The 27,583-nt window shown below is 42.8% G+C and overlaps 1 protein-coding gene across 1 annotated transcript in view; it reads left to right on the plus strand.

Annotated features, from left to right (window-relative positions):
• LOC123382667 overlaps positions 1-27,583 on the plus strand; it is a 134,209-nt gene that overhangs the window by 66,211 nt on the left and 40,415 nt on the right. The window contains exon 4 of the mRNA XM_045048296.1: positions 12,804-12,905. Within this exon, the coding sequence (XP_044904231.1) occupies positions 12,804-12,905 (102 nt within the window). The remainder of the gene's footprint in view (positions 1-12,803; positions 12,906-27,583) is intronic.

The following is a 27,583-nucleotide window of genomic DNA, read 5'->3' on the forward strand; positions in this document are numbered from 1 at the left end:
TCTAGATACTTCTGCCTGAGCTCTGATAGGCACTTGGTACCCATATCTATCACAGTCCCTATTGCATCGTGCATGGAAGTCGGCCGAACCAGTCAGTAAGCTTCTTGAAGACAGGGACCACGCTTTGTCAAGCTCTGAATCTGCCACCCAGCATCATATAGGTGCTCAGTAAACACTAGTGGAGTTGATGCCCTGGGGTTCCATTTATTTCCCTAGTGGAATGTAAAGTCCTGGGAGGCAGGACCTTGTCTGCTTGTTCAGTGTGGCATCTCTGGTGCTTGGGGGGCTCTCAGAAGCTCCGGGTAGAACAAACAAATGAGGCAGGGAGGAAGAGAGAGCTGGTAACCAGACTCACACAAGAAGGCACTAGCCCATGGCCAGATCTGTGAGCATCTTGTCTGATCAGCCTCTTGGTTGGCCCCGCTCCAGTGCCCCTGCCTTGATTGATCATCTCCTTTGCGATAAACAGGAAGGAAAATCATTATGGCATGAGCGCCTTGTCATTCCCCGTGCTCTGCCTGTGACAGATGTTCTCCACATACGAAGTCGTCAGTGGAAACCCAGAGGAAATGACTGCTCTCCAGACCTAACCTAGAGCAAGTTCATCATCACGTAGCTCGCCTAATTTCCACTTCTCAGCAGTCACCCTTTTCTTGCAGTGCTGGGGAGGAACGGGGTTTTGACTTCAAGACAGAGAGAGATGCCTCCTAATTGCTCTTTTTTTCATCTGCAAGATGTCCTGAAGACATACACGAGAGGGTCACCATCAAAAGGACAGGCATTTGGAGCTGCAGGAACTTGTAAATGCTTTTGGTGGGCGCGTGTGGAATGATTCAGCAAAGTTGGCAATACACATGTTCAAGTCCCGTGGAGACCTCAGTGTGTATCCTGGAGAGCTGTGTGCATTTGTGCATAGGGATGCATGTATAGGGTCTGCTGTCCTGAGAAAAGACTATTGGAGGGGGCAGGGTAGGATCAGGGAGACCAATTAGGAGGGTAACACAGTGATTTCCACCAGGGAATGATGGTGGCCTGGCCCAGTATAGGAGCAGTGAGGGGCGGGGAGGACTGCTGTGTACAGTTGAGCAAGTTGGGCACTGTGTATGTAGATTTATTTCCACTGCTGTGACAGGAACGGCACCCTCAGAGTTTTGCAGTGCACAAGTGTATGCGGCCATCCCGTAAGAAGGAGGTGGATTCCAAAAGGCACGGATTTTACTTTGCTCCATGCTCCGTCCCCAAGCCTTAGACAGTATCTGGCACAGAGTAGGTGCTCAATAAAATTGTGTTGCGTGAATGATATGTTTGCTTCCATCTCCCGCGTTCTTGGAAACGGCGGCTGCAGGTGAAGCCGTGCCGGCTGCCGTGTGTTTTGGCAGGTCTTGTAAATGTCTCCACTTTCCTTTGATGGCCACTTGGAGTGCCCTGGTTTGAAGGCCCCTTTGTGCTTCAGAACCCCACCGCTTTATGTCATCAGGTGCAAGCCAGTTTTTAATGGCATTGCTTGAAGAAAAGAAGGCAAAAAATAAACTTTATTACACTTTGTCATCCCTCCTCCTGAAGAATCGCGCCTGAGTCACCTCTCACTCGCCAATCTGTTCTGGATGCAATTAAAGTTAAATAGCCTTTGGGACCAGAGCAGCCTCATCTTTATTTACAGCACCTGCAGATGAAGCAGCTCCCTTCTCATTTTAACAGCTCCTCTAGTGGCAAAAATCTCTTTTCCAAAGGAGCAGGTGGAGAAGCGATAACAAATGGCTCCCAAACATTTTCCTCTGGGGACAGAACGGAGATGGGGCCAGGAGAGGGAGCAGATCTGTGCAGTGGCCATAGATGTCCTGCACACTATGGGCTCAAGTGCAGGGTGCTGCCTTTTCTCAGCCGAATGACCTTGAACAGGTCAGGGAAACAGGCCGAACCGGTCACCTTCTCAAACAGTAAGATGAGCGGGGAGGACAGTGCCTGGTCAGCCAGTCCATAGGACTGTGAGGTCCCAAGGAGATCGTGGAGAAGTGTTGTTATATTTTTAGTAGCAGCGAGAGGGAGCCAAGGGTGTGGAAGCTATTATTTCAATTTTCAGGTGCATTGCATTTTGTTTGAGACCCTTCTAGTTCTCTATCATTGTGCTAAAATGCCTTTCTTCCTGCCTTTCTTCCTGGCTTTCTTCCATCTGTCTCCCTGTGCCTTTTTCCCTTTCTCCTTTGCCATTAAATTGCTCAGAGAGTAGTTGTTAAACATCTACCATGTGCCAGGCACTGAGTTTCTAGCAGAGAACAAGACAGATGCGGTTTCTGCCCATAAACAGCTCATTTGCTAATGGAGGGGAGACCTGGAAAAAAGGGAGGTGTTCTGTACTGTTATGTGATTAGCCCGTGCGGTGTCCCCAGGAGGGAACATGTGGGGAGTTGTGAGAACATATAACAGAGAGGCTAACGCAGCCTGAAGAGTCAGGGAAGCCTCCCTGTAGAAGTGGTCCTTACGTGGAGACACGAAAGATGGCTGGGAGTTAGCCAGATGGAAGGAGGGAATAGTCTTCCAGGTGGGTGGAACAGCATGTGCAAAGATATGGAGGCTGGTGGGCTAGAATAAAGCAAGTGAAGGGACAGTTAGGTTACAAGGGTGAAAAAGTAGGCAGAGGCGAGATCAAGGAGGCAACTTAATTGGTAAGAGTGACAGCGTCTTGACAAAGCTCTTCCAAATGAAGGCTGATACAATGTCCTGGCAGTGGTGACACAGAGCTAAACCAAACCCAGAGAAAACAAGCAAGTGCGCAAGACAACAGTAAACAACTCTGGTTCTGATCCACCTGGAGCATCTGCCACATTTTTTCTAGAAGGTGCGGGCTGGTTTTTTCTTCACTCAAATCACCAACTGAGAACTTGGTGTGTGTCCACTCAGCTCCTTCTGGGACGTTAGCGAATGAAGGTATTCCTTGCCCTTCTGTCCCCAGAAGGAAGTTCCAGAGAAGAGGGAAAGACCAAAACAGTTTCCTTTTCATTGCTGTGTTAAGCTCTTCATGTGGGGAAATAGCGCTCCCCGGACCCAGAAGGCTGGCACCATGGTTCATTCCTTTAATCCGAATCGTTGGCTGACAATGCTCTTTGGAAGTCCCTATCAATCAATCTATGACAATGTTCTTATAAACACCCTCCCAGCCTCAGCTGGACTCCAGCAGACAGACAGCTTTGCCCCCAGGGGATGGTGGCCTCCCCTGTGGTGGTGTTACCACGAAAACCTCATTATGGAGCCCAGGCAATCACATTTACATTGCTAATTGAAGAAGAAAGCTACAGTCAACACGGAGTGAGAATTATTGGACAATAGCAAGGAAAAACTTCCTGAGCACCCCTGGGGCTGTCAATGTCAGCAGCCACCGCAGGCCCCTGTGCCAGATGCTAATAAAAGAGGAGGAGGAAATGGGCACTGAGGAAACTCTGCAGTCTCCAGAGATTCTCAGTGCTTGCCTGCGGTGGGGAATTGTGAGATATTTCAATGCAGTGGGACTTCATTGATGTGGAGCGGGGTGGCAAAGGGGACTCCTTTGTTGGGAGCGTTTTCACAGGACCGACAGGGATATCTGGCTGATTCCACCAGTACTCAGAGGGTGGGTCTGGCTCGGGAAAACACCTCTGTTTCCAGTTTGTGGGTTCTGCACCTTCACCGTGACCATCACTGGACCGGGGACCTTCTGGGTGAGTGGAATTGTTCACTTCTGTGTCATGAAGGATTACAGAGCCGGAAAACAACAGGTCCTCCCCTCTCCCATGAAAGGCACCCCGGAAGGGAAAACCACCTCTCTGTCCCCAAATTACATGACAACAGTCTGTGACTCTCACATTGGATGTAGGGGATGTAGGTTTTTTATTTATTTATTTATTTATTTTTTATAAATTCTCCTTGTGGTCAGTGAAGAGCCGGGTGCACAGCTTTCAACGTGGGAGTGTTTGAAAAATATTTGTTGCTTGCATTGAAGGAGTATGGACAAATGGGATGAATCTTGCTGTTGAACTTTAGAGGGCTGGGGGAAGGAGTTCACGCAGATACGACCGCCAGAAAGAGGATAGTTCACGAGTATGGCTGCGGCCTTCCAGTTCTGTTTTAACTGGAGCGATCCCTTTTCATTTTTTTTTTTTTTAAAGCTTTTAGTTAGGGAACGTGTCCAACAGAAGCGAAAATTTCAAGAAAGTGTAATGAAAGCAAATAACAAATTATGTCCTCAAGATGGCGGAATAGGGGTTTCTACTTGGGCCCCCTCCACACGACTTTGACTTTGACAGTCACCTGTGGAAGACAGTACCTTCCTGGGAATCTGGGAGTCCAGTGGAGACATTCTAGCACCTGGCTGGAGCAAAAGCACCAAGAAGATACACATCGAAGAGGGTAAGAACAGTTTCACTGTACCCTCTGCTCCATAGCACATATCTCAGTGCCAAGAGACCCCTTCAATCCATGATTTCTCCAGTGGGGCCAAGTGAGAGCACGTGAGTAGGAACGTGGTTTCCCAGCCATGTAGGACATTGCCCAAGAGGACTTCTGTCTCCTCCATCCAGAATACTGAGGTGAGCTGCCTGATGGAAGGCCAGGGAGAGCCATAGCAACCAGAGCTCAGAAAGCACCAAAGGGATGCACATCCTATTTGCTTCTTCACGGACTCCATCAGAAAGCCCTCCTACAAGCTGCTGGGGATGCCTAGTCTGTGGACCCCCCCCCAAACTGGCCCATGGGCAGCCCCAATGATCCTCCAAATTCATTCTCCTCCCCTTGTGTCCAGGTCCCTGCCGGTGATCCCATGGATGGAGAGTGTGAGCCTTCGCAGACCACTAGCTAGCAGGTGCAGAAAGCCTGGCCAACTCTGTAGGATGCAGGAAAAGCACACAAACTGGGCATTTCAGGGCACTGCCCTAGGGAAAACAGACCAGACACGCCCAGCACTAGGCCTGTCTTCCGGGGCTCGAGAGAGACAAAAGATCTTAAGAATTCTCTCTGCAATTCTCCTCATGCTTTCCCTAATGCTCCCATGGCCCCTTCTTCCCTTCCTTCCCTTCTGATTAGAAACCCAGAGCTTTATTGTCCCCTCTGCCCTACACTTCCCATGACTGTATCTTACGTTGAAGCCAAGAGGTGGGAGGAGAGAGGTGGTCAAGAAACAGTAGAAATGCTCTTTCCCTCTCTCTGGTTTCAGGAGAAACTTGCCCAGTTGCGGCCATCACTGTGGACCCTGCTGTCCTAAGATACCTGGGGGTGGGGGCTGGGGGACCGGAAAATGGAAAAGGCATGACAGGAGAAATCACCTCCTTCCTGAGACCTTTAGGGACATCCTTCCTCATTAGACTAGAATGAAGGTTCTCTTGGAGTTCTTACTGTCTGCCTTACTTATTGCCAGTACCTAATTCTGGGTCTTGGCCTGCCTTTCAGTCCAGGCTGCGGATGCTAGTGAAGAAAAAAATCGCAGAAATTCACTGCTGGATTGGTCTTGCTTTGAGTTCTGTTCCCACCCCTCCTTTCCCCCACCTCCAATCAGAGTCCTCAGATGTTGTCTCAAGTATTCTTTGCAAGGTTTTTAATTGCACGGGAGAGACAAGGTGGGCTGTGCTTCCTCCACGGTACCCGGAACTGGAACCCAAATGATTCATACTTTTTAAAACCCTATGATACTTACTGGGCTTAAGTTCTGCATTTTAAAAAGCTAGTTTATTGGAGTACGATAGATGTACAATGAAACATACACATATTGAGTGTACGTTCAGTGGATTTTAACAAATTCATATACTCATATAAACATCACCCCCCTGGAGATGTAGAACATTTCCATCACTTTAAAAAATTCCCTCGGGGTGCCTGGGTGGCTCAGTTGGTTAAGCGTTCGACTTCAGCTCAGGTCATGATCTCACAGTTGGTGGGTTCAAGCCCCGTATCGAGCTCTGTGCTGACAGCTCACAGCCTGGAGCCTGCTTCTGATTCTCTGTCTCCCCTTCTCTCTTCCCCTCCCATGCTCATGCTCTGTCTCTCTCTTTTGCTGAAAAATAAACGTTAGAAAATTGTTTAAAAAAAAAAAAAAAGAAAATTCCCTCATAACCCTGATGCTAAAACAACAATATCAACAAAGTTTGAAAACCTCTGGAATGGAAAAATACCATTTGCTCTTGAATTTTGGTGCATAAAGTCTCTCATTTCCCAACTGCTTCACTCTACTTGAGGGGGAAAGGGCTCAGTGGACTCCCAAATGAGGCAGCACGTAGGGTGATGGGGCACACAGGGCAGAGGAGGAGGTGAGGAGCCAGAAGAACAGCCCATTGGGGGAGGAAATGGGCATCTCTTGGCTTGGGCAGGCAGGCCTCCCACAGAACCCTGCTGGCCAGTCATACAGACGGCAACTCCCCAGGAGCCTTGGCATTCTGTGAGCCTGCCAACAAAAGAAACAGACAGCAAGCATATTTCTCAAAAATCAACTTGATCCATTTCCTGGAGGGGAGGCTGTGCGTCCGTGTGCCAGTCACATTAGGGTGGTCAATTTCCTGCCAGCTCTTGGTGGAGAATGAAACCCACATGGTCTGTGGGGGCACCCTACCCACATGCTACCTGGCCTAAAATGCAAGTAGCCCGAATCCTCCTCGAAAACAACCCCTCTCTTACTTACTGAGGACAGATGTGAGTTTAGAAGAACATGCTATTGGCGTAATTCTTTTTTTTTATCTGGGTGGGACTTCTCCAGGTACATTGAGGTTGGGAACACGTATGTGGGCTGGCAGATCTCTGAGTTGCATCGGTGGTCTAATGTCTCTTGGCCGGTTTAGAAGCGAGTTGTTGCCTGTGGAAACAGCTATCAGATTGAAAATAGTAAGTTATGAATATCCTCGATTTTTTCCTTGTGTTTGAGTTCATGGAAACTGTTACTTGCCTTTCATACTGGTAGATAATTTGGGGCTGCTGGTAATAAAACCTCATAACTAAACCCTTAAGAGTGGAAGGGAGTAAGGTAGAGCCCATTATTAAAGATCTCAGCATTTACTGGTTATATACATACAGTCCAGGGGAAGGTTAAAAATATATATACCTTTTTCAGGTCAGGTCTTATATCAAACCATACAGAGGCCACTGACAACTGGAGGGGGTGGGAGGTGGCTCCTCCTTTGTACGCAGTTTTGTCACCAGCATCTTGACAGGGACAAGTCCTCATTTATTGGTGCAAGTGCTTTCTCCTCATGGTTGTGGTTGACTTGAACTCCCTTCAGCTCCCCTCATGATATCCTCCTCTTCTATTCAGTATTTAAAAATAGGATGTCACTTGCTCAGCTACATCTGGTTCCACTGAAGATAAGTGCAGGGATGGGGGTCTGGGTTGAAGGTAGATGGTGACTTTGAACCCTGTGAGTAAAGCGTTGACAGTCTTAGACAGTGAAACTGCCATAATGCACAATGGTCTTCCTCTGGGCTCTGAGTTATTGCCATTATTATGTTAAAAGGAGTTTTTTATCTGACCCCCCCATGGCCACTTTGAATTCCATTACCAAATGTGCCCTGTTCCCATTTGTTAAATTACCTTTGCAATGTCCAGGCCCCCGGGAAGAGGGTAAGAAAAGAAAAACCCATGCACGCTTTATTAACCTTAGCTAAAAATAGGAAATAAAGTTTTTGGGAAGTATATCCTTTTTAAATAACAAAAGCACAAGGACGTTGAAATGCAATAACTTCTTTAACAACTTAGAGTCTTTAAAAAATACATATGGATGTAGGTGTGCCTGGCTGGCTCAGTTGGAAGAGCGTGACTCTCGATCTTGGGGCCATGCGTTGGAGTGACCCATTGGGTATAGAGATTACTTACACAAATAAACTCATATGTCTATGTATATATGGATTTGGGTCCCCTCCCTTGTCCTGCACCATTAGGATGTGTGGAAGCAAATCCCAAGCACTACATTTTGAGCCAATCTGCCAAATAATTCTTAAAGGACTCAGGAACCACAGTTTTAGAGAACTTCTCTGCTCCCTGCATGGGAAAGAAAAGAAGCAACAATCCCGTCCAGGGCATGGGTGACCGAGAGGGCATGTGCCCCTTGAGCAATGGATGAGAGTAATAATATCACCCAAAGACTTAGTGAGAAGTGAGAAGCTGACTGCTAGGAGTTAGATGAGGAATTAACTGTTAGTGACAACATGGATAATTAATTAGTTATTTAAGGAAGTTGGATTGTTGAAGGTTGAATTAGGAACGTTTAGAGCAAGAAAAAAGTCATACTGATCTACAAGATGAAAAGCAAGGGTAACAACATCCCCAGCATTGAAGATTCCCTAAAGGGACATAAATAATAAGAAAGTTTTTCTGCCAAGCTGAAGCAGGACATACTATGTGTCGTTTCTAGTACGAGGGGCACATTTCTGTTGATTGGGAACCTTAATTCTTTCATACTGTAGGCTTGGTGCTGACTGAAAGCTTGGTGATGGTCACGAGATAGATGGAGACTTCTGGTAATCTGTGGAGCACCCGAGAAGGGAAAACTCTTCCATTGTTCAGTCAGTCAACTCTTCTGTTTCTCATTGATTAACCAATCAATCATTTATTTATTCCACAAATATTTATCGAATGCCTACCGCATGTTAAGTTTAATGTTATGCCCTAGTGACTGCCGGATGGACAGCCCTAATTATTTGGTGTCTGTTTCAAGACTGGCTCCCTGTGTTAGTTATCTGTTTCTGTGTAACAAATTATCCCCAAATTTAGCTTAAAACACTGAATATTTATTATCTCACAGTATCTGTCCGTCAGGAATTCAGGAGCATCTTAGCTGGGTAGGTCAGACTCAGGATCTTACATGAAACTGAGGTCAAGATATTGGCTGGGGATATGGTCATCTGAAGGCTTGACTAGGATTGGGGGATCCACTTTCAAGGTGACTCACATGGCTGTTAGCAGGATACCCCGTTTCCTTACCACATGGGCCACTCCACAGGACAGCTTGAGTGCCCTTAAACATGGCAGCTGGCTTTCCCCAGAGTCAGTGATCTAAGAGAGCAAGGAGGAAGCTGCAATGTTGATGACTGAATCTTAGAAATTACCTCCTGTGACTTCTGCCACATTCTGTTCCTTAGAAATGAATCACTAGGGGTGCCTGGGGTGGCTCAGTTGGTTAAGCATCTGACTCTTGGTTGCAGCTCAGGTCATGGTCTCAAGGTTCATGAACTTGAGCCCTGTGTCAGCCTCTGTGCTGGCAGTGCAGAGCCTGCTTGGGATTCTCTCCATTTGCTTCTCTCTCTACCCCTCCCTTGCTCATGCTCTCTCTCTAAAAATAAACAAACAGTTTTTTTTATGTTTATTTATTTTTGACAGAGAGAGGGACAGAAAGAGAGAGAGCGAGAGCGCGCATGAACGGGGGAGGGTCAGAGAGAGAGGGAGACACAGAATCTGAAACAGGCTCCAGGCATTGAGCTGTCAGCCCAGAGCCCGATGTGGGACTCAAACTCACAGACCATGAGATCATGACCTGAGCTGACATTGGACACTTAACTGACTGACCCACCCAGGGGCCGCTTATACCCCCATCCTTTTAATGGAGGAGGATCAAAGAACTTGTGGACATCTTTATCACAACTCACTTTATCTAAGGGACCTTGGTACTTGTGTTACGGCTAGGGTTGAATGCATATTGAAAGGTAACACATAAGCAAGCTGACCTAACTGTTGAACCACTTTCAGGTGCTAACTGTGCGGTCATTGTTGACCATGGCCATACATTAGTGACACCAGGGAGTATAACTTTAAAAAAAAAAAAAAACATTAATACCTGGGTTTCGCCTCCAGAAATTCTGATTTATATGGTCTGGAATGTGGTCTAAGTATTGGCAATTTTTAAAAGCTCCCCAGGTGATAAACCATGGCCCCAGTAAGCTGAAAAATTGATTGATAAACCTTTAAGCAACTAGATGCCACCCTAGTCTTTATTTAATTGCATGATCTGAAGAGCTCTCTTAGTGTTTTGACAAATAACCTTTGTCACCATTTTTATCCATTTGTACTCATTTTATAGACCTTCTAGTTTGGTTTTTGTAATTTATACTGGATTCATTTTCTCAACTATATTAGAGTTTGACATAATGATATTTTCTTACAGCCTCATCATGCATTCACACATCTAAAGGAAAAATCTTAACTCCAGCAAAATTGGCTTGAAGCATGTGTGTGCTATGTAAAAATGTCAGAAGTGCTATAATTATATTTTATCAGGTAAAGCCTAACATTTTAATAGGCTGTGTCTAAGTCTGATTTGACAGGGTGTTTTTGGATGGTGAAATGGATGCTCAAAATAAGAAAACACCACTCCGAAATGAAATGAATCACTTGTGCCAGACAAGTAGGATTGGAGTTTGTTCTGAAGGGTCTGGATAATTTTTCTGAAGTGCTGTCCTCTTTTAATGTATGTTTATTGCATCTGATTTGGAAGGATGGGGAAAATAACCCTTCTGTGACTTGTTAATCATTAAAAAAGAGTGAACGTTGGCGAAGTTCCAGGAGAAGCCCTTAGCCAGATATTTATTTCATCTCACCATGGGGGTAATTCACCAAAATACCAAGAGTTTAAGCAACTTCATTAGCTACACAGTTCCATCCATTCCTTTGTGTGTCAAGACATAACATCATCAAACTGGAAAGATCGGCTCATTATGGCTACACTATTTATTATTATCATTCTCACGTGGGAGTGTGTTTAATGTACTTGGGTTATTGCGCGGATGTGTGTGTTGCCTCGGTTTTGTTTATAAACAAGACAGTCACGAGTCCCTTGTATTTGAGGTAGGTCCTTTATTGGAAGGATAATTTTGCACATTAGCTGGAAAATAGAGGAGCTACATATTTTACGTATGAGTGAAGTGTTGCCAGCTCTTCGGTGAAATGTTGATTTTTATCTCTAAGAAAGATTGCTTTTTTCCCCTGGATTCTAAAAAAGATCCCCTTTTGGATAGGTGGATCAGGCTGCAACGTCTGCCATCCTGGGACTGCCAGGTTTGACTCACGCAACCTGACTGCCAGCTTCCTTCCTTCTTTACGAGGCGTTCTGTGGGGAATATAGGTTAAGGGTATGAGATTGGAAGTTAGACCTGGCTTTGAGTCGCATCTTGACAGCTCACTGTATGACCTTGGGCAAACTATTTCTCTACCTTCCACAGAAAGTTGTCATGAGGATTAAATCAGTGCATAGATAATTCTTATTTCTCTTTGCCTTGTATATTTCGTCTCTAGCTCTTCTACTGGTTATAGTCCCTGTTTCCTTTGGGAAACTTATTCCATAGTGCCCAAGTTACCCAGGGCTGGGCTTTTGACCAGAGAAAGTTCAAGCAGAGTTTCACCTGTCTGAATTTTTTTAGTACTTTAAAGATATTATTCCATTGTCTTCTGGCTTCCATCGTTATTGCTAAGAAGTCATCTATAATTCTTAGTATTGTTCTTTCGAAAGTAATGCTTCTTTTTCGTCTGGTTGCTTTAAAATTTTTCTGATTGCCGTTGGGTTTTGGAAGTTTTACTGTGATGTATCTAAGTTAAAAAAAAAACATATCATACATATCATATATATAATAATATATAGTTATTATGCCTACTTGGGATTTGTCGAGTTTCTTGAAAATGTGGTTCAATGTCTTAAATCATTTTGGGAAATTCTTTTCAAAATTGCTTCTCCTGCCTTCCACCAGTCTTTCTCTCCTCGCTTACTGGACATCCAATTACATGAAGATTGGAGCTTTTCCAGAAGTCTCATATACCCCTGATGCTTTTTAAGATGTGTTTCCCATCATTTTATTTATCTCTCTGTCCCATTCTTAATATGTTCTATTGATATATCTTGAGATAGACTAATGCTGTTAGTTTTTGTTTAATCTGATGTTAAACTATGTACTGAATTCTTAATTTTTTTTTAAAAAGTAGGCTTCATGCCCAGCATGAAGCCCAGTGTGTGGCTTGAACTCATGACTCAAAGATTAACATCTGAGCTGAGATCAGGAGTTGGATGCTTAGGGCACCAGGGTGACTCAGTCAGTTGAGTGTGCAACTCTTGGTTTTGGCTCAGATCATGATCTCACGATTTGTGAGTTCAAGCCCTATGTCAGGCTTTGTGCTGACAGCACGGAGCCTGCTTGGGATTCTCTCTTTCTGCCCCTCCCCTCCTCACATTCTCTCTCTCTCTCTCAATAAATAAACATTAAAAAAAGAAAGAAAGAGTCAGACCCTTAACCAACTGAGCCACCCAGGCTCCCTGAATTCTTAATTTGTATTTTGGTATTTTTAAAGTTCTAGAACGTCTCTTTGATTCTTTGATGTAGACTGTAATTCTCTGGTTAAATTCTCCATATTGTTATTTATTTTCTTGAATATAAAAAAGTTATTTTAATTTTTCTAGTTGATAATTGATTAGCTTGTTTTTCCTCTTTATCTTATCACTTGATATGACTGGAGTTTTATGAAATGCCAAGTAAACATATGAAACATTGTAAGAACTCTGGATGATGTTAATCAACCTCTGGATTTTGATTTTGGAAGGCATCTAAAGTAGAGGCAGGTGATCTTTATCTGGGATGAGATTGATCTGACCGGAAGCTGGATTTGTCTTTTTATGGGATGTTTTCTATTCAGTTTGCCCTTAATTCTAGGGTGGAGTGCTTGAGGAATCCCAGTGAAAAACCTTGGGGTTTTTATCTGAGCGACTTATTTTTGGCTAATCCTACCTCCAATTTTTGTCTCACCACCACTGTGCAGCCACTATAAACTCAGCTAGCCTCCTGGGATTTAAGTTTATGCTTTCTCTTTGCCTTCTCAGCCTCTCAGCCACTGGTTACAAATTGATAAAGGCCTCAACAGGAAACGCAAAGAGCAAATGTCAAGATGACTTTCATCTTCTCCGGGACTTTGGTCCCTCAAGGTATGGCTACGTTAGTCACCGTGAAGTTTACTTTTAGCCAGGGCCCTACGATTTTTGAAAGAGTTGTTCTTTTTAACCCTTTCCTTATCGCTTTCTGACTGGCTTCTCACCTGTAAGCTGCTTCCAAACTGGCAAGAGCCTCCGTGGGTATCTTAGTACAGAATATTGAGCTTTTCCTCATGTACTGGCCACCTTGGTAGCTTTCCAATGGCTTCAAACATATTTTTAACAATTTCCAGCTTTTCGAGTCATTCTTGTTGGAACTATCGGTCTGATACACAGGTGACCATTATCGCTGGAAGCAGCACCCCCTCCTGGAAATGTTTGTTTTGGTCTGAGATAAAAGAAGTGGGAAGGCCAGTGGTATTTTCCAGGGAATCAATTCTGGGACTTACTGATGAGATCTCTTGTGACTCCCTAGTTACAGCATTTCCTTGAGATTGATTATTCATCCCTCCCCTTGAATATATTAGCCATCTACTATATTTCCAGTAAAAACCCTCTTCTTCTTAACCTACTCTGAGTTTCTATATATTCAAATAAACCACAAACATAAAACACATATGTCAGTTGACTACCTACGATATCAGGACCAATTGTATTCATGCAAGAGCATGGTTATGTAAGGTTTTTTGGGGGTAGTGGGGGGGGTCGAGTGGCCTGGTTTGACTAGGTTTTAAAAACAGCTTTGTCTGGGGCACCTGGGTGGCTCATTTGGTTAAGCATTTGACTTCGGCTCAGGTCATGATCTCCCTGCTCGTGATTTCTAGCCCCTTGTCCAGCTCTGTGCTGACAGCTCGGAGCCTGGAGCCTGTTTCAGATTCTGTGTCTCCCTCTCTCTGACCCTCCCCTGTTCATGCTCTGTCTCTCCCTGTCTCAAAAATAAATAAAAACATTAAAAAAAATTTATGGGGCGCCTGGGTGGCGCAGTCGGTTAAGCGTCCGACTTCAGCCAGGTCACGATCTCGCGGTCTGTGAGTTCGAGCCCCGCGTCGGGCTCTGGGCTGATGGCTCAGAGCCTGGAGCCTGTTTCTGATTCTGTGTCTCCCTCTCTCTCTGCCCCTCCCCTGTTCATGCTCTGTCTCTCTCTGTCCCAAAAATAAATAAACGTTGAAAAAAAAATTTAAAAAAATAAATAAAAACATTAAAAAATTTTTTTAAACAGTTGGTCTTACGATCTGACCAGGCTAATATTCTCCATCCAAGGTTCCTTATTTAAACAAACAAACAAACAAACAAACAAACAAAAAAAGGTAACTCTAGAATGTCCTGCCCGTGTACAGTGAGGTACGCCTGAACAGGAATAATCTTTGTTTGGATAACGTTGTGCAAAAGATAGACTTAGTTAGAAAAGTCGCTTTGATAGTGAATGCCAATGATTGATTCTACGTGACTTAGATGCCACACTGTAACCATACCTCAATGTGTTTTTTTTTCAAAAATTTTTAACATTTATTTATTTTTGAGAGACAGCATGAGTGGGGGAGGGGCAGAGAGAGAAGGAGGCTCAGAATCGGAAGCCTGCTCCAGGCTCTGAGCTGTCAGCACAGAGCCTCACGTGGGGCTCGAACTTGGGAACCGCGAGATCATTATCTGATCCGAAGTTGGACGCTTAACCAACGGAGCCACCTAGGTGCCCCTCAATGTGTTCTTTTAACCTGAGTAGTTTACGAAGAAAGGTACTAAAAAAAATGAATTGGGGAGATCAATCCTCCCATTTTGGAATAACTTTATATAGTTACTTCTAATTAACTTAAGCATATACTTGTATAAATATATGCAACATATGTAGCAGGATCTTTGGCTTTTATAGGAGAATTTAATTATTAACTGTGCTTCCAGCTCAGCGAGAACCTATGCTTGTCACTTTTAGCTCTGTGGATGTCATCATCTCCGTGCTTCGTAAATAGTTTAAATTTGAATTCTCGGCCTCCTTGGAAGCTTAATTATGAGACACACCTGTGAAGTATTACCAATCTAGTTTTCAGGTTCTCTAAAATTTAGATTTTATTGAAACCTGTTCATGGGAGAGCTGTGTACCTGGCACACATTGTTTTGCCTTTTGGAGAGAATTGCTTTGGCCCTACAATATGCAACTACAACAAATATGCTCCCTCCCATCCATACTTGCATCATCACCATAGGCCAAAATGCCACTCTTTATCATCTGGATTATTCCAACACCTAACGTCAACCCCCTGCCCATCGCCCTTGCAATATTCTCTGTGGGTCCCCTACAATCTGTTCTCCCTTAGATGGCAAGTGATCTTTTCGAAATAAAAGTCTGATTGTGTCATCCATTTGCTAAAAACCCTTCAGTAGCTTTCTGTTGGTGCTAGGACACATGGCTTCATTGTCTGAGTCTTGTGTACCTGCTCAACCTCTTACTCCACAAGACTCCAGCCCTCATTTCAGCCACACTGGCTCAAACTTGCCATAATAGCCTTCCTCCATGGGGCAGTTTCACGTACGGTACCTTCTGCTTGGAGTAAATACTCTTCTGTCTGTGTTCAGGAAAAGCCTACTCAGCCTTCAGATCTGAAGTCAATCAACTCCTTGGGTGAGATTAAATCATCAATCATACTGTATTATGACTGCATGCATTTCTGCTTGACTTGTTACATATATCTGTGTTTTGTTGACTTTTGCCTGAGTCTGTCCTTAGAAGCTACATTCCATGAGAGCAGGTATTTTGTATGTGTCTATTTACCAAATTTGCACTCTACGGCAGAGTGCCTGGCATATAGTAGATGCTTAATAACTATGTTCAGAACCAATGAAGGAAACAACTCATCATTTTATTTATTGCGAGGATGGTTTTGAGGGTGTTTCCATTAAAATCTCCTTTCACTGAATACACAGTGTTGCACATTTTCTCTGGCTTCACCACCAGAGGTGAGCTACCTCATAAATAATTGATTATTGAATTTTTTTCTATTAAGAATTAAGTAACTGGTTTTCCCATTTTGTGTGGCTTTTAAGAAGGTCATAGGGAAATTTAGCATTGAATTTCAGCTGTTTATGTTCATTAACCATAATATATTTACTTAGCAAAACTTTACAGAGCACTTGCAATGTGGAAAACACTATCCCAGGCACTAGAGATACAGGAGTGAGCAAAAGCAACTAAGATCTTCTCCTGAAGGGGTTTACATATTAATTCAGTAGTTGTTAAAGAGTTATACAAGATAAGTCTTACAATTGCAATATTGAGATGTGTGTAGAAAATAAGTCTGTGGGGGGCGGCTGGGTGGCTCAGTGGGTTAAGTGTCTGACTTTGACTCAGGTCATGATCTCATGGTTCATGGGTTTGAGCCCTGCATTAGGCTCTGTGCTGATGGCTCAGAGCCTGGACCCTGCTTCAGATTCTGTGTCTCCCTCTCTCTCTGCCCCTCTACTACTGTGCTCTGTCTCTTGCTGTCAAAAAATAAACAAACATGTAAAAAACAGATGGGAAAAAAAATAAGTCTATGGGACTATGAGAACTTGGAATGGGAGGATTTGTTCTGGTCAAAGTAATGTTTATGGGGCTATCTGAAGGAGTAGATATTAATCAGGCAAAGTAGGGAAGGAAGGACATCCAGGGAAAACGTGAGCAAGTGTACTCCAGTAGAAAGAAACATGGTGAGTGGGAGAAACTGCAGTTAGGCCAATGTGGTTGGAAGGAAAAGATAAGGAGGAATGAGTGCAGATGAGGTTGGAGGGATATGCAGAGTCCAGATTGGATAGAGTGTCTCGTAAAACTTGTTAAAGAAATCTGTGTTTATCTGGAGAACAATGGAAACTTGTGAAAGGCTTTTAAGGGTGGGGGCAGTTTTACTTTCAAAGGACACAAAGTTACTGTTGACTACAATATGGTGATCGCATATACATTATTTTATAGTCCTTTTTTAAAAAAAAATTTTATGTTTATTTCTGAGACAGAGACAGCGTGAATGGGGGAGGGGCAGAGAGAGAGGGAGACAGAATTGGAAGCAGGCTCCAGGTTCCGAGCTGTCAGCACAGAGCCTGATGCAGGGTTCGAACACACAAACCATGAGATCATGACCTGAGCCAAAGTGGGTTGCCCAACCAACTGAGCCACCCAGGCGCCCCTTGGGTACAATATTTGGTCTTAATATTTGGTACAACATACCTTTTTCTTCCACAATACTTTCTTTGGTCACATTCCCTAGAAATAGAGCCAGAGCAGAAATTTTTGTGCAAGTGGTTGGTTGAAAGAGTGTTCTCCAGAGGAGAGTCCAGTGTAGGGTAAAAAGCTCATGAAGGATGAGTTCATGGTGAAGACCAGCACCAGCCTGAGCCCACGGGGTGCTCTGGAGCATGCCTTGCATCCCAGAGTGGATCCCACCTTGACGCAAGGGAGCCAGCAAGGCTCAACTGTGAATCCAACACTTATAGCTGTTGTGAAGGGAAATCTGAGTGGGGCACCCAAAGCATCTGCCAAAGTTTACTTTTTCTTGATTTGGAAGAGGTTCAATTTTTGCATATGTATTCACTTCATTAGTAATAAATGCGTATGATTTTTTAAGAAGCTAAAAAGAGGTATAAAATATCTCTAGTTTTCTTCCCCAGAGGCAACCACTGTTAAGAATTTGTTACCTATCCTTTCAAAGGTAGTTCCTATGTGTTTATCTTTCCCTTTCTGTGAACCAGATTATAGTATAGTATTCCCATTCTGCACATTGTCCACTTAACAATGAAAGTTACAGAGCATTCTGTATCAAAACAGGAGCGTTGCATCATCATTTGTAATGGCTGTAGAACACTGTGTTGTATGTATATACCATAATGTATTCACCTTGAGTTTTTCACTTATAATTTTTTTAAGTTTATTTACTTTGAGAGAAAGAGAAAGCAGGGGACGTGCAGAGAGAGAGAGAGGGAGTGAGAGAATCCCAAGCAGGCTCCTCACCAGCAGCCCTGAGCCCTGTGCAGGGCTCAAACTCATGAACTGTGAGATCATGACCTGAGCTGAAACCAAGAGTTGGACATTCAAATGACTGAGCCACCCAGGTGCCCCAGTTTCTCACTTAATAACCCTTATATAGATGTACTATGCATACATCTATAAGCCATCTCAAATACTTGAAATAGATTTGGAAGGCAAATAACAAACCAATGTATAGGGTCTCGTATCCTATGAGAGTTCATTTGGAAGACCAGTCATAGAACTTGGAAATACCACATTCAGGGAGGGAAATGTATTTTTTCCTGTATGACCCTATGGAGTCCAATTAGTGATGGATAGTCAATCAAGATATGACAGCTGGAGGACCATGGTCGAAACTCTTGTCATCTCATCTAAACAAGGCAATAGTCCCAAGCCAATTTCAGAGCCTATTTAATAGGATTTCAAGGGATCCGTTATGACTACATCTGCAGTTCTCCAAACTTTGGTCCAGACTTCCATTATTGATGTAATGTAAAGCCTAATAAAATTTGTGTCTTAAAATAAAACAGTATGAACTTGATCTGGGCTCAAAGGCAACAGTGACAGTACCTGTTTCTATATCTTTGGGGATTGAATTATCTTCTTAAGTCATTGTTCAATGGAGCCCAATGGCTGAAATGGTTTCTGCCTGGTTGTGTTACAAAGTGAACAGCTGACATTCTTACAAGATGAAGAGCTGCTTCAAAAGCTTAAGACAGAATCTTGGCTTCTCCCCTGAGACCGCCTGAGCAGCCATGATTCACGCTCTGTGGGCACTAACATGGAGCTGGGCTGGGGTAGGGATTCTGGTGTTTCCTCAAGCAGAGCCTCCCTGGGTTCCTTCTCCATCCTTTCCAAAGGACAGATGCTCCATGGCCAGATGCCATGAGTGAAGCACTTGACCCCAAATTTAATGCAGCTCTGTGATTCCTGTTTGATTCTATATGAACCCATACGGATAGAGCTCAGATGTCTTTTTTTTCCCCCTCAGATAAACATATTTTACCAAGAAAACTAACACCTAGAATTACATTGTTTTAATTTATCTAAAATTTTTTTTAATGTTTTTTTTTGGGGGGGGGGGAGAGAGAGAGAGAGAGAAATAGAGCATGAGTGGGGAGGGGCAGAGGGAGAGAGAGGCACAGAGTCTGAAGCAGACTCTAGGATCGGAGGTGTCAGCACAGAGCCCGACAAGGGGCTCGAACTTACAAATTGTGAGATCATGACCTGAGCTGAAGTCAGACGCTTAACAGACTGAGCAACCAGGCATCTCTGACATTACATTTAAAGGGTTGCACTCAGAGTATTTTATATTGTCCAGTGTCCAGTTTAAAATGAAGGCACTATGTAAGTCTTTGAATAAGCCCTTTGTTGTCTGAGAATCAATAGATTGAGGTCATGTGATTGGTACCTGTATTATATTCACAATGCCTTACATTTGTTTCCTTTGGCTTTCTCTTTGGAAGAGAGAGAATTGATGAGCATGTGTCAACTACGTTATCCAACACTGCCCAGTGAAGGTGTTGAATAAGATACTCGTTATTAGTAAAACTGAATTTTTAAGTTGGTGCAGTGTCATATTGATGTATTATATATAAGACGGTCATTTCTCCTTTGGAGTTTATATTATTGATAGCCTACTGGGCCCTGGAATCTATCCAAGATGCAATGCTTCATAATACTCCATTAAGCCTCAGATTCCTCACATATAAAACAGTCATGAGATTGTTATAAGGATTCTATAAGATAGTTCATGTAAAGCTCTTGGCACAATGCTGGTGACAGAGTAATCCCTCATCTGGTGTATTTTCAACAAACATCATTAATGAATGCCCTGCCTATATCAGGCGCTGTTCATGTATACCGACTAGGACTATGATGCTTACATTCTAATTTGGTGATATTTAAGCAAATAATCAAGATATGTGTAGATAGTAATGAGTGCTATGAAGATGGCTAAACAATGTAATGTGATCAAAATCGAGCAGTTGAGGAGAGATGGTAAGGTGAAATGGGGTAGTGCACTAGTCTTGGACTGTTTGCCCTTCACTCCATCCTTTACACTTCCTTGTTGTGATCATTATGGTTGGGGGGGGGGTATATAGCATGTGTTTCCTAAGCTTCTATGTCAGCTGGCTTCCAGATGGGTTTAGCCAATGCGAGACACTTGTGGAAAATGAGAGGGGCAGGGAAGGAAGAGGCCAAGGTATTTTCCTCCCATCTCTGTCCTGGCTGGGTCCCTAGCAGTGGTTGCATTTCTTCTGTGGCTGTAACTTCTGCTGGGCTGGCCTCAAACTTCTTCCAGCTTCCACTTGGTGACGCTGGCTCATGGGATCTAATAATACCACTTCTTTCTTTTGGCTTTCCAGGCTTGGGTGTACTGAGTTTCCTGCTGTTGCAAATCTTTGGGTAGTCCTCCATTGTGTGGCTCCAAAGCTTATCCATCACATGTATAACTAATTGCCTATATTCAATTCCCTCTGTTTAATAAAGTTAGAAAGGTTTCCCCCTTCCTGGTTGGATCCTGCCTTGCAAGAAGAGTTAGAGAAAATCTTTCTCTGATGCCAGTTGAGATAAAACCTGAAAGATAGGAAGGTAATCATGTGATGTGGAGGAAGAACATTCCAGAGAGAGGGAAGAGCAAGGACAAAAGTGTTGAGATTAGGGTGAACTTAGAGCATTTGAGGAACAAAGGAATAAATGAGCATGATTACAGCCTGGTGAGCAAGCAGGAGAGGGTATGAGACAAGTATAGAGAACTGGGCTGGTTGATGGATGATCTTGTAGGCCAGAGTAAGCTTTCTGGATTTTATTTTAATTGTAACTGGAAGCCTCTGGAATGTTTTATGGTGAAAGAAGGGACCCATACATAATATGATTGATATTGGAAAGAGATTGCCTTGGCAACTCTGTAAAGAATATTTTAGGTTTATAAGAGTAGAACAAAGACCTGTTCAGTGCTTATTGCCTATGATCTAAGCAAGACTTGATGTCAGCTTGGGCTAATGTAGAAGCTCAGGAAATAAAGAGAAATGGGAAGATTCCTGAGATGTTTTGGAGGAGAACCCACAGAGCTGACTTAGGAAAGGATTGAGGGCAAAACTGGAGTCAGGAGTGACCCCTAGACTTTTGGCCTTGAAATTTTAGTTGATGATATTGACCCAGATGAAGACTCAGGGAGTCACGGGTTTTCAGGGGAAAGAAAATACTTGATTTTGAATATGTCAAAGTAGAGACGTTTGCTTGACATGTAGATAGAGTTATCATATAAGGAGCTGTAGATCATGTCTGGTGCTCCAGAGAAAAGTCATGGTTAGAAGTATAGATATGGAGGCTCCTGGGTGGCTCAGTCAGTTGAACATCTGGCTCTTGATTTCAGCTCAGGTCATCATCTCATGATGGTGAGATTGAACCTTGTGTGAGGCTCTGTGCTGAGCACAGAGCCTGCTTGGGACTCTCTCCCTCTCTCTCTTTGCCCTCCCTCCTCCCAAATAAATAAATATTTTTTTTTTAAAGAAGTATACATATGGAAGTCAGTAGCACCAATCCTTGAGAATGGGTAAATTGCCAAGGAAAAAAAATACAGACACAGATGAACCACTGTTGTTGTTGTTGAATATAATTTATTGTCGAGTTGGCTAGCATACAGGGTACTGTTGTTGATTTTAATGTAACTATTATTATCTTGCAACCAAGTTTCATTCTTCCTCAAAATGAAAACTTTGACCAGAGCTTGAGACACGCTGAGGTGAGAGAAGAAAATGATGAAAAAGTGTATAGTGAGCAGCAAAATGACCAATTTGCCTAGAGTTTGTTAGGATATTCTTATCCATTTCTCTGCAGACCAGATGGCTAGCTGGGTAAGTAGTAAGTGTGATGGATGGTCTGGGGCTGTGAGCATTACCTCCATGTGCAAGTTTTCTGGAGAGAGGCCCAGGCTAGTTCATTACAGAGTAGTGAATAAATCTGCTTCATATTCATATTTGGTATGAATAATTGAATCATCCATACCAAATTCCCTTATATACAAATGTTTCATCAAGAATAAGACAAATTGTGATGAGTACCTTTGGGCGTGTAAAGATTTAGGTTTTTGTTGTTGTTGTTGTTATCAACAAGGAATATGAAACCATTTGTTTTTAAGGCCACACCGCCTCTTTCCAGAAAATTCTCCAGAGTACACCAAAGGAAATACTCAAGTATTTCAAAGCAAGAGCTGAGCAAGGCACAACGAGTTTGTATATGACCTCCATGTTCTCAGGTCATTGCTTAGTGAGTGTCCAGGAACCCAAGGAAGTTACTACTATTCTTCTTCAATGCCTGGCTCTTAGGCATATGTGTGGAGAAACCTTGATAAGAGAAAACGTTTCAAATATTCACAGAAGATGGAATTAGGAGTGACGTTGGTGTTGCCATATGGAAGTCAAACACACCCAAGAATGACACCAACAGCAGAGTCTACAAGATGCTGTTTGTTGACGCTTTATCCAAGCCTTCTTTTAATGTAACATAAGTGCCCAGTTACAAACCTAACTTTTTTGGCTGTCCGTTTAATAAACTGAAAGACCATGGTCAGCTTTGTTAATTATAAGTGAGGACACGTACTGCTGCTTGCTAAATGGAAACAGCAAGACGATCCAGGGTTTCCTCTTCTCCAGGGCCAGATTCAGAGCAGGCCAGCCCTTGAGGGTGGGTTGGCAATCTCCGTAACATTGGTGACAAACTGACTTGTCCACATTCCTAAATGAAGCTCCACAAACCTACCAGAATTCAGAACATCAAGATGTTAATGCTACCAGGGAGTCCCTCTTCCCTTGGACGCTGTCAGATAGAAGCCCAAATAGTGACCTCGTTCTGTTTTTACCCGTGAGTGCTGTGTATCTGTGGGTCTCTAATTTTTCTCTTCTCTTTTTATCCCCGTGGCCAATAATACATGGTAAGTCCATGAATCTATAATAATCATGTGTTCATGTAGCAGGGGTGGGATGGCAATAAAGACTCCAAATAGACCAACACAAGGCAAACCAAGTCTAACGATGGGGCACAACTATCTACCAGTTTCATTGTTGTTTTTTTGTTTTGTTTTTGGTTGATTGGTTTGATCTTTGGATACTGGAAGTTCTAAAGTGATTTCTCTAGGCAGTCCTCAGCATGGTACTTCTTTTCCATCTTTAGTGTGGCTCTCAGATCTCAAGACTTGTTATGAGTCTACGGTAACTGAATCAGGGTGGTACCGACATAGGTATAGCCCACTGGAACAGAATAGAGAGCCCAGACGATAGAGGTGATATTACATACCGGTGGGAAAAAGTCAATGTTTTAATTAATGGTGTTGAGGTATTTGGTATCTATATGGAAAAACATCGAATTGGTTCCGTACTTCACACTATGCACAAAAATGAACTCTGAATTAAACACTTAAATGTACAAGCTTTTTAGAAGAAGATAGAGGTAGATGCTTTCATGAATTTAAGGTATGGAAGGATTTCCTGAGTAAGACACCCAAAGAAAAATCCATAAAGAACATGACCAATACATGTAACCGTGTGAAAACTAAGCCTCTGTATTCATCAAAAGACATCATATGATGAGTGAAAATGAAAAAGTTGGGGTTGTCTTCCTTTGATTCTCTTTGGGAATGTTAGTATATCAAGACAATCCTAAGCTATAAGAATGCAGAAAGATGTCAAGGCTACTCATAGGTGACAACTTAGGGTGACCTCATCTCTGTTATCTATGATCCCGTCCCTCCTATCAAAGAAAGAGGACAAATTTAGCATAATTGCTATTTCTTGCTTCTTATCCAGAGTATCAAAGTACTTTTGAACTACTCTAGCCAGAAATAAGCCCTGTGGCTTCCCCCTCCATTGCTAAAAGTGTAAAGTTTCTTCAAAGAACTAGAGTTCGTAAGTAAAAAATGTGTGCGAGTGTGTGTGTGTGGTGTGTGCGTGCATGCACATGTATTTAAGAAGCTCAAGACGCACTGAAAGCGAGTTTCTCCCCGAGTTTAAATGTCATACGTGGTCATTATAGAAAAAAATCTTCAATATGGAATACAAAAGAAAACTTAAGTCATCCAATTTTCCTACTACTCTAGGGTCAAATACTATTAACGTTTTGATGCCTGTTTTTTTTTCTGTGTGTACCACATTGTAGGCACAGTATTAAATTCTAGTCCGTTCAGTTGATAATGCAAGCTTCCTCTGGGTTGTTACAAATTCAGTGGAAACATTATTTTTAATGGCAGCCTATGGAAAGTGGCATACCGTAGGCTCCAGGGCCGTACTACCTAGGTGTCAATCCTATATTCACTATTTAGTAGCTGTGTGGTCTTGGGCAAGCTGCTAAGTATCTCTTGCTTCTGTTTCTCCATTTCTAAAATGGGCTAAAAAGAGTGTTTACCTCAGGGTGCCCGGGTGGCTCAGTCAGTTAAGCGTCTAACTTTGGCTCAGGTCATGATGTTGTGGTTTGTGAGTTTGAGCCCTGCAGTGGGATCTGCGCTGACAGCTCAGAGTCTGCTTCAGATCCTCTGTTGTCTTCTGTCTCTGCTCCTCCCCCACTCATGTGCTCTCTCACTCTTGCTCTCTCTCTCTCTCAAAAATAAAGAAACATTAAAAAAAAAAAAAGAGTAGCTACCTCTTAGGAAGGGCTATTGTGAAGATGGAATTTGATACTTACAAAATGTATAAAGATGTGCTTGGCAGGTAGTAAATGATAGTTGTTGTTATCATTGTATGTTTAAAGGACCCTTCAGTTGGACTCAGGGATTAGCGCTGGAGCTTTTCTTGGTATCTTCTGATTACTCTCTGTACATAGAAGACCCTACCATCTGGGTTAAGGTCTCATGAGTATGCTAAAAGGCATCAGTTCAAATGGAGTAGTTTGGAGGTATTCAGAGGTTCAAGGCACAGGTGATCTTCCATTTGGTAGGAAAAAAAAACATTGGACACCTTCAGGGAGCCATTGCCAGAAGGCCCCAGTTGGCATCAGTGAGAACTGTTCGCTGGGGTTCACAGCACCTGCCCTGAGATGGGCTTCCTCCATTGGAGATGTTTGACTTGTCTCTTGATGCTACCTTTTCTTCATGTGGTCTCCATAGATCCATTCCCTATTTCCTTAGTCTTAGGTGGCACCTATGCCCCAAGATCATGCCCTATCTCTCCTCCCAACCAGGAAGAGAGATAGGGGGCATGATTGCCTACATTTCTCTTTACAGTCACTGATTGTTGCATGAACTCCATCAGCCAGCTTTCCCCAAAAGTGATTCCTTGTGACTTTCAAGGCTTATTTTGGAAATTACAGGACTGGATATGTTTCTTTCCTTCCATTCTTACCCTAATAATCCCCATTTCCTTCAAATGCCTCTGATTAGCTAAAAGGGCCATGTATAATGGAGTGCAGAACAGAAAAGCACAAAGATTAATATTGCAAGATATTAGCTCATCATAAATGAATGTATCATAATTTGCTTAGTCACTCTCCTATTGCTGGACATTTAGATTATTTCCAATTTTTAGCTATTAAAACGACACTGTGATTAACATTGGTAAAAACCCTTTCATATTTTGGATGACTTAGGATGAATTACCAGAAATGGAGATCCTGCGTCAAATAATACCAAAATATAATAAATGCTTTAAGAATTTCCTTTCTTGTCTTAGGAATAGATTGCATTGCTTTATAAGACTGGTAGAAAATTAAGCATAGAAACAGTTTCTTTTTTTTTTTTTTTTTTTTTGATAATGCCATTTAACTGTCTGGATACCTGTAATATCCGTTGTATTAACTAGAAAAACCTGTAGAACCCACTGCATTTCTTTGGCTGAAGGCTTTGTTCTCTCATTAAACCATTAGCACCCTTGGTAATAGTAAAAGTTTAAAGCTTTGCACTAAAAGAACGACTTGATTTTACTGGATCCTTAACCAAGAATCAAACAGTGGAGGTAGCATGGCCGATGGGACAAGGAGGTAGGCAGTGTCACTGAGTGTCACAGGTGGTATTGGAGTGGGTTCCTAGAGGTACCAAACACCAAATTTTAATCTGCCAGTCTTTAAAGGGAAATGAAGAGAACAGTATACTAATGGTGCTTTAAGATCACTATTGTGTTCCATTTCCATTTTAGTATTTTCAGACAGAGGATAGCAGATCACTAAATAAACACCAAGTAATGATGTTTTTATGGCATCCACTCTCGTGGATGGCCTAAGCTTTGTCCAATGAAGGATTCTGTATGGGGAGTTAGTAACTTGAGTCTACCATAGAACACCAGGATCTTGAACAAGATGGGGTTTTGTCTTTCTACAACATAAAACTCTGTAAGGCAAAGAAGTAGTCGTTGAAAATAAATAAAAGCTTTTATGGAATCTAATAGACAGTGTCCTTGTACATGTGACGCAAGCATAATTATAGATAACACACTAAAAATGCTGTCCAATAGGCTTGTAATTAACATCCAGTTGACCCTCACTAGGAATTGCTAAAGATCTAGCCAGTGATTTTTGTTTTCATTTGATCCAGATTTTTCTTTCTTCTATAAAAGCGTCTAAGATCTATGAATTACTTTCTGTATATATCATACTCTTCTTGCCTTATGTGGACCTCTGCTGGAATGCTTGCTTCCCTGAGTTAGAGAACTGATTACCAAAAAGTACAGAAAATCTTCAGTCTCTGAAAGTGTAAAGGCTCCACATTTAGTTTAAATATGGAGCCATCAGCAACTGTGTTGCTATGGAGATCCTTCCTCCCATGTGCTCTGAAACATGTCTGCTGCCAATTATCCAGAAATAACTTCCCTATGTCTATGGAATTTTCTGTGTCTCACCTACTGCTGCCTCTGTATTCTGTTTGAGCTTTGGCGGAAGGAGGAGGGCTTTTCATTTCTATTCCTTACAGACAGTCAAGATAATTTTCTATGTGTCCAAGCTGAAGGGGATGCCCAACTGTGTCATTTCCTGTGTAACACTATTAAACATCCCCCTTAGTTGCAGTGGATGAAGGTTATTTATTTTTATCCATTTCATAATCACAGCAGAAGAGACTACCATCTTGGTAGCAGTTGTGGGAAAAGTGGTCATCGGCCAATTTTACATTATTGGTCAATTTTATGTTATAAACTCTCAGGTCTGTTTTTCTTTTCCCCAGTAGTTTGATGAGTCATACTATTTTTCCATATGAGCTGCCACTCTGGCACTCCAGCAAGCAGTTAGGAGTTAAGGATGGGACTTGTCTACTTCTCTGTCTGGATTTGGACCAGCCATGCTTGGGAACTAAAGAACCTTCATTGTCACTAGGGTAGATTTGAAAGCACTCAGCCTATAACCAATGAGCTGGACTCAACTGGTGACTTTACATAGCAGCCGAATTTTAATTGTGCGATTCCTTGTCTTGATTCCCTCAGTAGGTTAGCAGCCTCTGCTGTCGTTCAAGGAGCCTCCTTTATCTGCTGTTTCATGCTGAGCACTGACAGCATTTTTGTGGTCAATCATTCCTTTCCATTGGCTTGACCAAGTAGGGTCCCAAGAACATCCCAGCTTCACAGAAGACCTCCAGTGTACTTTAGAGACTCGCTTTTCGAGAGTAATGAAATGAACACAGATCTGTTCCCAAGTGCTAAGTTTAAGGCATCCACAGCAGGATGGAGAACCCAGGATAGTTCTTTGAACACTTTGCCCATTGAGGGCCCATATATGAAAGGAAACACAAGGTTTGCTTGCCCCCACAGCTTTCCCCCATTTTTACCAAAAC

The sequence above is a fragment of the Felis catus genome, chromosome E3 (assembly GCF_018350175.1).
Source record: "Felis catus isolate Fca126 chromosome E3, F.catus_Fca126_mat1.0, whole genome shotgun sequence".
Lineage (NCBI taxonomy): Eukaryota > Metazoa > Chordata > Mammalia > Carnivora > Felidae > Felis > Felis catus.